Source organism: Seriola dumerili, unplaced genomic scaffold (genome assembly GCF_002260705.1).
Source record: "Seriola dumerili isolate Sdu_G_001 unplaced genomic scaffold, Sdu_1.0 BDQW01001892.1, whole genome shotgun sequence".
Lineage (NCBI taxonomy): Eukaryota > Metazoa > Chordata > Actinopteri > Carangiformes > Carangidae > Seriola > Seriola dumerili.
The window spans coordinates 151,985-163,791 of NW_019176147.1; the positions used below are offsets into that span (position 1 = coordinate 151,985).

The 11,807-nt window shown below is 43.4% G+C and overlaps 1 protein-coding gene across 1 annotated transcript in view; it reads right to left on the bottom strand.

Moving 5' to 3' along the window:
- Positions 1-11,807, bottom strand: part of ctnnd2 (catenin delta 2) — a 162,762-nt gene that overhangs the window by 128,173 nt on the left and 22,782 nt on the right. Inside the window, exon 2 of the mRNA XM_022768920.1 lies at positions 1,651-1,763. Within this exon, the coding sequence (XP_022624641.1) occupies positions 1,651-1,763 (113 nt within the window). The remainder of the gene's footprint in view (positions 1-1,650; positions 1,764-11,807) is intronic.

The following is an 11,807-nucleotide window of genomic DNA, read 5'->3' on the forward strand; positions in this document are numbered from 1 at the left end:
CTAAACTCAATCAGCGGCAGATAATACGGCAGTCTCTTCACATTGTGTACAGTTTACTTCCTCTCTTCACACACACAAAAATAAAGAAAAGTGTGAAGGCCCTGAACAGAATAATGGACTCCTGTGACAACCGCACGTCGCCGGATTCTTTTGTGAGAAGCAGTTGTTGTTTTTAAATGGACAGTAAATAAGCACATTGTGTCGGTGAAGATGAGAGTTTGCTTTCCTGCGACATCAGACCTGAGACGAAAAAATTAGCTTTAACGACTAAAAGCGGCTGCTTTGATCAATCAACCTGAAGAGTAATCCCGACAGACTTGGCACGATTATGCAAGTAAAAGAAAAGCTTTTTGTTTTTTATCCACCTCTGCAAAAAATAAAAAGTAAAAAATTTACTGGAAATTGACTGGAAATCTCGGATGTTTTCACATCTGAGTATCACCTGGATATTTTAAGAGCTTATAGTTTTGCACGACAGAAGATCATGTTGTGACAAATGTATATGTTCGTCTCTAACACTATAAAAGAACATACTGAAGCATCCATTACTTATATGGCACAATATTACATTATCAAATCTAGATCTACTCTAAAGTCAAAAGTGTCGGCGCTGAGAGGAAGCCTGACAGAAATCCATTCCTCTGAGTTTAAAGGTGCTGCAGTATCTGTAGTTAATGTGGAGTTAATGGCTTCAGGATGGAAACTTCATCCCTTTCAAGGTTCTGTAATACCAACAGATCAAATGACTGTGTTTTCTCTGCTGCTGAACATGGTTTCTTATCAGGAGCAGGTGGTGGTGGTGACTGTTGCTCGACAAGAACTTGAGCCATCGTTGTGTTTATTCAGGGCAGATCGGAGGTTAGCGTGCTAACTTCAGCGGAAGAAAAGACCAGATAGAGACGAGATTTAATGTCGGCGTTGCTTTTGGTGAGGAGCAGGAACGAAGTTTGACGCTGAATGCACACCAGCTTCTTCTAGACTGGCAAGTACACAGCTAATTAATGCTAACGTTAGCTATGCAGCGATAGCAAAACTTACAAATAGCTCCTTTGACAACTTTATACAGCAATAACATGTCATCGTTTTTATTTGTCGTTAATTATGTCTAAAGAATACTGCACTGATTAATTAAGGATGATAAAAAAACTACATGACGATCACTGAATATGCACCTCAGCTGCATTTTAGCACCTGAGATTCCTCATGTTAACTTAAAGAGACAACCTGATAGCGAGAGATCACACTGCAACTCAAAGGGAAACTGAGACCTACCAGTTGCATCTATATATTCCACTCTGATATATGTTAATTGTGTAAATTCATAAGAAAACAACAGTATAAATATATGTACCAAGTAACTAAGCAGTGTCTGTGGTGAACAGAGAAGGAACACAATCCAGTGCACCAGAGGAACGCAAGAACATCGCACCCTCAAAAACTTCAAAAGCAAAACAACAGTGTTTTTGAAACTGTGGCCTGAAGCACGGAGATGAAATCTGGATAGAAATCAAGGAGCGCATCGCTAACGTGACCAGCTCTGAAGCCGGTCACCTGCATGAGCACAGCTGACACACACACAGGCAGAGTGTACGGAAGAGGATCTGACACACACACACACACACACACACACACACACACACACACACACACCTGATGCTAGTCATGCTTCCAGTCTCAGAGCCAAGCTTGCATCTCTCCAGCTGACTGGCAACAATCTGTCGTTCGGCTTCCAGCTCCCTGGTCAGACGTTCAAACTGCAACTCCTGGAAACAAAGACAGAGAGAGAGAGAGAGAGAGAGAGAGAGAGAATGTGTCAAAACAATCTGTCTATTTATTTACTGTCGCATCTACAGTCATCCTGATCATTATTTTGTCTCCGTCGTCTCCGGCACATTTTTAATTGATGTGAAATGGTCTGTGGTGGGAAAAACACAGCAGATATCACCAGGTCTGCCAGTTCCACGCTGCCAGATCTCCCACTGAGCAGCGTTTGATAACTGTGACACCAGACTTAAGCCCGTCACAAACGTGACACTTGTTACCCTGCGACCGGGGAACAACCCGCACAACAGATGAAGTTTAGGAGGAAGAATTGTGTTAATTTTTTATTTTTTTATTTTTTTTACATGACGTGTCAGAATAACAAGAACGCATTCGTGTAATTCCTTCCTGACAAATCATCTATACACTGAAACTGCTGTTACCCTGCGGCGGGAGACATGAGGGGAGAGGTGGGAAAGGAAGTCAAGTCAGAACCCATCAGCAGCTGCTAGCATAGCGCCACCTGCAGAAAACACGGTCGCCACACTCCACGCCAACTCTAAAATGTACGGCCTGAATCTGAATCGATAAATAAACACTGAATATTTAAATACAGTGCAGCTCCAAGATGTGCTCGTTGCTGAATACATGAAGCATGGTCACCTGCGGATAATACGCAGCTTCATTGTGGAAATTCTCGCCGTTCAGAAAAAGGAGAATAAAACCTTGAGACTGGAGAGGCAGCAGGAACACTGACAAAACAAAAATCATCCATTCTGGTGACCCGTGGGTCTCGTGAGCAGGTTTCCATTCAAATTTAATGCAAATTTTTACATGAATTTCTATAAAAATCTGCAAAAAATGAAAATGCAAATGAGAGTGCATTTCCATCGACTGCTGTCATGTGTTATTAAGCGTTTGTTCATTGAGATAAACAGCTGCAGCGGAGGGCGTGAGACCACAATAATCAAAAGAGCTCCAATCAAACGTCAAACCAGCAGAAACTATTTATGTATTTATGTGTATTTTGTGTTTTAATATGAGGAACGTTAGCGTCTCCTCATCGCTCCACACACATCTGAGGCTTTGTGTCTCCACGGTGGAGCGGAGGAGACCTCGGCCAAACAACAAACATTTCATTGATATGATATTCAAACGTGGGATATTTGAATCTCTGGTGTTTCTGTAAATAATATATGCATAAACACTTATATGTGCATAAGTATCTGTAACAAGATCCACGAGGAGGCATGTGTTTAAAAGAGCGCTTCTTAACTGGAATATATAGAGATACACAGACACAAAGTCTCTGAACAGCGTTTCTTCTTTTCTTGCATTACTCCCATTGTTTTTATGCTTGATTTATGTCGTTTAGTGTGAGGATAAATAACCACTCATTACCTGAAACACAAACAAACCGACGGCTGATTATAGTATTCGGTGTCTGCTGCTGCAATCATAATAGCCCATTAAACATAACTGATATCAGCATTTTGTGCAAAACACAAATTAATCCAATTGGGTTGTGTATCGTTTAGAATCAGCGGAGGAACACAAAGCGTCTTTACGCTGGAGCGCTGGTTCTGACGCTTTTCTGGAAGTTTCCAGAAAATAAAATTCATGGGTCAGACCGCACCCGTCTTCAAACTCAACTAAAAACCTGGGCACATCTGTGACTTCCTGTTACAGTAGGCGTCTCCAGGACCACATGTCGCCATGATGAGACACACACACACACACACACACACACACACACACAAGGTAAAAAACAATATCAGCCATGCAGCTGGTAATCATTTTTGAATGGGTAATATAATCAGTCGGCGCTCCTCAGGCAGCATTTGAATACAGAGAAGCTATTCAGTGAGAGAGCTCCTCTAAACGCTTTAAAAGTTTATATTTGAAGTTTTCTGACCTGCAGGTGGGTGGACCTGCATATCTTTCACATGATTTGACGGGCAGCTCACGTATGCACATAGATCATATCTATATAAATTCAAGTGGGAAACAAGACACTTTGATAATGTTGTGCTGAAACAATCAGACAATAACTCTGCTAGACAAATGGCCTGTTGCACATGCAACACTCCACCCTCACACAGCTTCCAGCCAAGATAAGCTGAATACATCCAGAAATCAACTGCACGTCATTAAAAGTGAATAAAGAGCCAGACTGCTCTGTTTGCACAGACACGGTCGGAGAAACGACACAACTTCATAACAGTTTTAACATTTGAAAAAACCCTTAAAATGCATTTCCCAGTAAGAAGGAACATTAATGCTGTTTCATAGTAATTACAGTTTTGTGCCTGAGAGGACTGACGCGGAGCAGAGTGCTGGTCTGTGGGAGCTTAAACACTGATGATGCCTGAGGCAAATCCAGCCTCTCCACCATAATAATACAATTTGATTATAATGAATCATTAATGTAAATTGCAAATTTCACTATAATTATGCACCATCATCTATTAACGGTGACTAGACACACACACACACACAGGCACATATATATATAGAAACATGGCTGCCCCACATGTGCACGCACACACACACACACACACACACACACACACAAGCGTAAATGTTGTTTGTATTAATTGTGCAGATTGTGTACACAGCTTACAGAGTCACACAGAAAGAGACTAACTGCTGTGTCATACAGTGGATATACAGCCTCACTGAGAGAGCGCCATAAAGTTTCCTTTAGACTTCATGAAATCTCCAACTGTCGTACATGTTCTGCTGTAAAGCACCAAATCTAACTCGGACAGTCGCGGAGAAGAACATGTTGTGAAGGCAGGACAGTCTGTTGATGTTAACACGCTGTAATGCTCACACACACACACACACACACACACACACACTGCTGTGAGGTGTGAATACTATTAAAGAGCGACAGAAACATGCAGACTCTTCCCTGTTTGCCCAACAAGAATTGGTATAAAAGAATAAATAAAAAATAAAAACCACCTGTGCTCAGATGTATTTGAGCTGAATTTAATGAGCAGATAATAAAAAAAATAAAAGCCTGGTAATAAAACGTCCTTTTTAGCAGTTATCAGAGGCACATGGGCGAGTTCAGTGTCTATGATCTCACCAAGTAAAGTCTGATTGGAAGAGAAAAAGATGCCACAGATCACATCGGCTGACTTTCCGACCCGTGACTACTCAGTGCTCGTGGGTCACACCACACCCATCTTCGAGCTCTGCCTCCATTCTGATCTCCACCACGCACCTGTGAAGTTTCATGACCGCATGTTGCACGGTTTGCGACGCTAAACACCTGTCAATCTACTTAAAACCACCTGTGTGATAGTTGCTGTTACAGTAGGTGTCTCCGGGGGACAACACACACACACACACACACACTCACTCACTCACACACGGTGAAAACAATACCAGCCACACTGTGGCGGCTGGTAACAATCCTTTGATGCAAACCCAGATCAGCCACCTTACTACAAAGCCACATCTCTATTTACATCTCAAACATCGCTGCACGCTTTTTCCCTCTGCCGTCTGACTTTTTCCAGTCAGATCAATCTGAACCTCCTCATCAGCTGATGTAAAGACGAGTAAAACCGAGGTAAAAAAACAAACTACTTTGAGGCAACATCACCACAGCAGATGAAAGAAAAGATAAAAAAGCTGGTGTTTCCCCTCCCTCCCCTCCTCCGCTTGTTTGGCGCTCCTGCGGCTGAGAGCGTAGGGAGGTTAAGCAGGCTGACTAACTTCGCTGGATGGCGAGTCGTGAGAATTTGGTTGTAAAGCTCCTCGATAAAAACAGCCAAACAAAAGCGATGGCTTCCCCACCACCACCCCCTCCTCCTCCTCCTCCTCCTCCTCCTCCTTTCCTTCCAATCTCTGCTCCCTCCAATTCAAGGCTGACGGACAGACACCTGTTACTGCGGAGGAAGGAGCACAGACCCTGGTGGAGAGGATTCGGACTCTGTAATGATGGTGGAAAATGGGGAAATCAAATAAAAAAAGAAAGAGAGCGGTGCAGACATACCTTCACATGGACCATACTTCACAGAGAGACACACAAAAAACCACAGGGTATCCCGCCTTTCTCTGCTCCCCTCCGGTCAAAAAGGCGTCAACACTGGTCTCCCTCCTCCAAACACTCATCTGTCCTGGGTCAGGACGCAGCCAGCGACAGAGAGACAGTGAGAGAGAGACTACAAGTGTCACTTGAGCTGACTGCAACTCAGCCCCTCGCTCTCTCTCTCTCTCTCTCTCTCTCTCTCTCTATGTCTCTTTCTCTGTCCCTCCTCAGGGGCCATGAAACACACACACACACACACACTCACACACACACAGTGTTCACTGAGGCACAAAGGTCCCCATGGCAACGGAGCATTTAGAAGCCCCGTGGCATTATTTATGCAACGTTGCATCACAATGGGCCCTCCCACCGGCCGACCCTGCCAAAAAAGCCCGCTGCTCGCCAGTCACTCTCTGCCTCTCTCTCTCTCTCTCTCTCTCTCTCTCTGACCAGACCATCTGCACCCCCTCCTCCTCCCCCCTCCTCCCTCCTCTCCCCCACCCACCATCACCATGAGCAAGGAGGGATTTTGGGAGAAGCAGGAGACACAAAAGATGGAAGGGGAGCAAGATGGAGGGAGGTGCACACACACACACTGAAACAGTAGACTCATGCCAACACAGACACACACACACACATGCCTTCACACACTCGCAGGCCATATCCACATGCCTACACACACACACACACACACACACACACACACACACACACTGCGTGTTCTGCCTCAGTGAAATTCTATGGGCTGAAACGGGATGTAAGGAGAGTATGGGGGCAAAAAAGCAAGTTAGCTGGAGTGAATTCAAGCGCACACACACACACACACACACACACACACACACACACACACACACACACACACATACCTAACCTACACCGAGTTGTGACATGGTAAGACTTTTTTCTTTTTCATACCAACAGCCTCTCTTCTCTACACAGACGGAGAATTTGAAAGCACATGAAACTGATTTATGTCTCTGTAGCAACAGGTCAATTATAACAGTGTATTTTGTATTGTGCAGTCAGGGCCCAGTATTTATAACAGCTAAATTTAAGTGTGAAATCATTTCGTTTGCATGAAATCCCCATTTTCAGTGGATTTGTCCGTCTTGTCAGTAGCTTCAGAGAAAAAGAGGCTATAATATTAGCTGAGTTGTACCATCCACTTTGATATCACCCTCTGTAAAGGAACATTTTAGTGATCTGCCTCTGAATAAAAACTGTTGCACAAGAGACAGATAGTCCGCAGTTAGCATCCCAGTTAGCATCCCAGAAACCTTGCTAGCAAACTGTCACAGTAATCCAGCTAGCTTGGTATCCTGCAGTGACTGGCTAGGGCTACAGCATGTCCTCGTGTCACTACACTATGCAAGTCACACACGCGTGAACATAAATGATTAACAACAACGTAAGGCCGGCCATCTTTGAACCATCTTCTCACAGTCTGGAGGAGACACAACAAAACTGCTCTCACTTCTCCCACACTGTCGGTACGGCTGTAACTAAGGCGGCTCAGAACTAGCTGGCCAAAGCTAGCCTGAGTTAGCCGCAGACAGCTTCTGTCGTAAAATGGTGTGTGTGTGTGTGTGTGCGACTCACATCGTGCAGTGACTCGCGTCGTGATGCGAGTCGATCGTAAAGCGGCATCCTCCATTAGCTAGCATGCTAACTGGCTCTCCGGCTACATGCTAACTGGCTCAACGAGGGGAAAATATAACACAAAAATTTGCTTTTTAGCACAACGCCATCAATATACGCCATGACTTTACAGTTGAACCGCAAAAACAATGTTATTCATCTATTGAAGAACAAACTTAAAACAGTCACAGCATATTTTGCATTACGCTCAGTCAGACCAGCATTTACAACAGCAGGGAGAACGAAGTTAGTTCGCTTCAATGGAGTCACCACAATAAAAACAGAGGGCACAATCAAATTAGCCTTGTTGCACCATCCATCTTTATTCAACTTGTCAATTTAATTGCTTGTTCATTTTAATTATATTTTGTTCATGTGCTTTAAGATGAGCATGTCTCAAAAAAAAAAAAAAAAAAAAAAAAAACCTATGGAGAAGCAAAGTGACAAAACAAGCATTCACAACCATCTCTTACCCAGATACAATCCGACTTAAAATTCGAACCCACGGTTTCCCAACAGGTGTCACACTCCCTTCCTAAAGCACCAAGAAAACACCCTGTGAAAATCTCCTTCGGCCCTTGTCCACACAGCATCTAAAATCCTTTTTCTTTGTCCTCGCTTTCCTCCGTCCTGACTCGTCAACTTCCCCTCTCCCTGAGTGACACCAACAAACAGTTATGACATCCCAGCTAATATGTGCTGCATGCAAAAGCTCCAGCCTGTCAACCGCTCACTGTAGATACGGTCGGTTCATCCAGAGCAAACGGGGTGAACTTTTCCCCCTTCCCTCAGCTCCTTAGTCGAAGCTGCTCTCAGTAGCTTTGTGAAAACGAAGACGAAAAAATTTAAGCCGTAAACTTTTTATCATCACTTAAAACTCAACTGACATAAAATACTTGGTGAACACGGCCCAAGGTTTTCATGCAGAGTGGAGTTTGCAGAGTTGTCACGTGTTTTAGAGGAACTGAATTCACGGAATCAAATTATAAGCAGACCGTGTTTAATGAAACATAAAATCTTCACTGGATCAAATCAGTGTTGAGCTGAATTATTACACAATAACCAGAGGGCGCTGAATTAGATATTGCAATCAGCGGACATGTTTCTCCAATTAAGATGGAGAAATGGTTTCAACCGCATTATTGTTTTATTGAGCGAAACACCGAACAAGCAAAGTGCCTGCAACTGTTAACCCAGCCGTAGTTTGGTGCGTTACGGCGGCTGGTTACAGAGCTTTTCTTTATCCAAACCTTGGGTCTGAGGATGGAGGGTATCACATGCTGTACAGACTGTAAAGCCCCTATGAGGGAAGCTTGTGATTTAGGTCTATGTAAGTATAATTGACTTCACTCGATGTGTCCCCAGGTAGCTATCATGTCGCCAGTCAGCTCGCCAGCTCCGGTAGTTCGCTAACAAGCCCCCAAGAAGGCACGAAGAATTACATTTAATTACATCACTTTACCACCTGCCTACAAGCCTTCACCTTACATTTAAACTGAGAGTCATTTTTCATTTTGTAGTTGTATTTTATTGGTTAATGTGCTGTGAGATAAGCAAAAAAAAATAAATAAATAAGGCACAACCATCTCTTACCCAGAAACAATCTGACTCGAAATTTAAATCCATGGCTTCCCGACAAAGCACCAAGTTCTTCAGCCGTTCTCAACACTTTTCTTTGTTCTTTGCTTTCCTTTATCCTTGTCCACTTTCCCTCTCCATCTCTCTCTCTCTCTCTCTCTCTGAATGACACTGTCCAAACCAATCATGACATCCCAGCAAACACATGCTGCATGCAAAAGCTCCTGCAGCCTCCAGTCATTTCTTTATTCAAATTTGGATTGGCTCAGTTTACACGGCCGTTTGGCTGCAGACACACTGACCACAGGTTTAATCGCACACAGACGGACCACGGGCCGAGCACTTGGCTGAAACCAGACACATCGCAGAGTGTAAATACGCGGCATCTCTCGACATGCATGTCAGTGTGTGTGTGTGTGTGTGTGTGTGTGTGTGTGTTTGATATTACATTGATACGGGGAGAACCACTCAGCTTGTGAAAGCAGGTGTATGAAGTCGTCGTGGTTCTGGAGAAGCTTTGTCAAGTCTTAGACGATAACTCAGACGGTGTCCTCAGGGTTATCAACGTTTACAAATTTATAACAGAGCGCCTGTGATATAAACTGGGGGCATGGACTCAGAAAGATGTGGGTCTTTAACTCAGCCTTTTGTTTTTTCCCCCAGCTTTATGGAATAGCGCCACTAAATCACTGGAGGAGTAGAGAGCCGGAAACATTCACAGTTTAAATGCACAACAATTCCAATAACATAAAATGTCACAGTTCAGGCTGAAGGTGCAACTCGTAAGCGTGGGTGGAGGTGGTGGTGATGGTGGCCGAGGCTTCAGCCGCCGTTACGTTTGCCAGAGGTCAGAGTACGTCCTGCGGGCAGCGCTACAGTGGCAGACTGGACGCTATCGCAGAGTAGTATTAGAAGACAGGACGGGCTGGGGGCTAGCTGGTTAGCATGCTAACTTCAGTGGTAGAGAGTTGGCATTGGCACAAGTTTTTTTTCTTTGTAAGTAAACAAATACCAGTGCTAATGCTAGCTACGGAGCAATTGTAAAAATGTACATTTAGCACATTTTACAGGACCACAATTAAGTGTTTGCAAGTTTTAACTACAGATCATGTACTTAACGTTTTCAAATGCACAATTTAGAATTTGATCTCCGTTCAATTTCAATTGCCATTAAACATACACTGATTTGACAAACTGACTTTGCTTATGTTGCGTCATCCCTCATAATGATGTCAACAATATTACATCAGCTTTGTGTGGTAATGCAGTTTAAAGGAGTGTTCAAGTTTAGTGTTTTGTGCCTCCATTAAATTATGGGACTCATAAAAGACAGATGTAAAACAGAACAGTTCAAATCAAAGCAGCAGCAGCAGCAGACGCCGTCTTATCCTGATTTTTTTTAGTCTCGCGTGTGAGTCAGGCTACAAAAGTTTAGTGTTTTGTGCCTCCATTAAATTATGGGACTCATAAAAGACAGATGTAAAACAGAACAGTTCAAATCAAAGCAGCAGCAGACGCCGTGTTATCCTGATTTTTTTTAGTCTCGCGTGTGAGTCAGGCTACAAAATCTCTCTCTGTTATAAATCTGAAGTCTGTGAACACAAACCGAGATAAACCTGACAACATCACCATGAGTTACTTTGTCAGACTTGACAACGCCGTTGTTGAACCAGACGAGACTACACAACTGTTTTCACAGACCGAGGAGAACTCTCCATGATAAGTAAACTGACTTTTATGTGTAAAACCAGGAGAATTTTTCCATTTACGTGACAAACTTTTATCCAGATGGATTACATAACTCAAAAGGTCGGCTGAATGATTTTCGTGCTGATATGAGCAGAAACCAACGGAGGTGATGAATAATAAATGGGCTAATATATTAAAAAGAACACTTACAGTCCTCCAAGGGTTTACAATACACAATGTACTGCTGCAGTACAACATGTTCATCACTCACTGGATGATATCAGCTGGAAAAAAAACTGTCACTTGGATAAAACTCAACATTTTCCAAGCTATTCTTTTTAAGCTCGATAAAAATTCTTGGTCTTTGGAGTTTGGGAAAACGCAACTGTAAAACTACACAGCACAGCCAGAAAATGAGTTCAACCAACTTTATTTAAGTCAGCGTATGAATTACATGATCATATGTTGTGGCCTCCACTGTCTCTCCACATGCAGCTGCTAAAATGGCTAAAAAATAATAATATCTATATGCGTCTTCATGTCATGTGTCATATTCAGATTCAGCCGCGAGGCACGAGACTCGGGTGAGATGTGCGTCTCTAATGCGAGCGGCAGCGTCTGGTGCTGAAAACTGAAGAGCCACGAAAACTGCAGTTCCTGAAAAGGGCCACTAGAGGCTGGCTCCAAAAACGAGTCAACCCCCCAGAGACTGCCATGTTAAAATGTTCAACGTTACAGCAGAATTAAACATGTTTACAGCCTGGTACAACAAATGGCTAGCTTCATGACTACATAACTATACAGAGGGGTTAATTCTTTCATATAACTCACTCGTAAATTTTATCAGGGCTCAGAGTTAGCTAGCCGTCTGCCTGGCGTCATCTCAGCTAATCCGAGTGGCTGAACGTGACCTCTCCGCCGTGTCTGCTGCGTTGGCGCTTTTTGGAGGATTCCTGACTCAGATATCAGACATGATAACATGGTTTTGTTGTGCATTTAATTGACCGAGGAAGTCTGTGCTCCCGTATTTTGAGGTGAGTATAATTAAAAACCTGGTTCTGTCGGTGGGCCGTCACAGGAACACTTACATGGA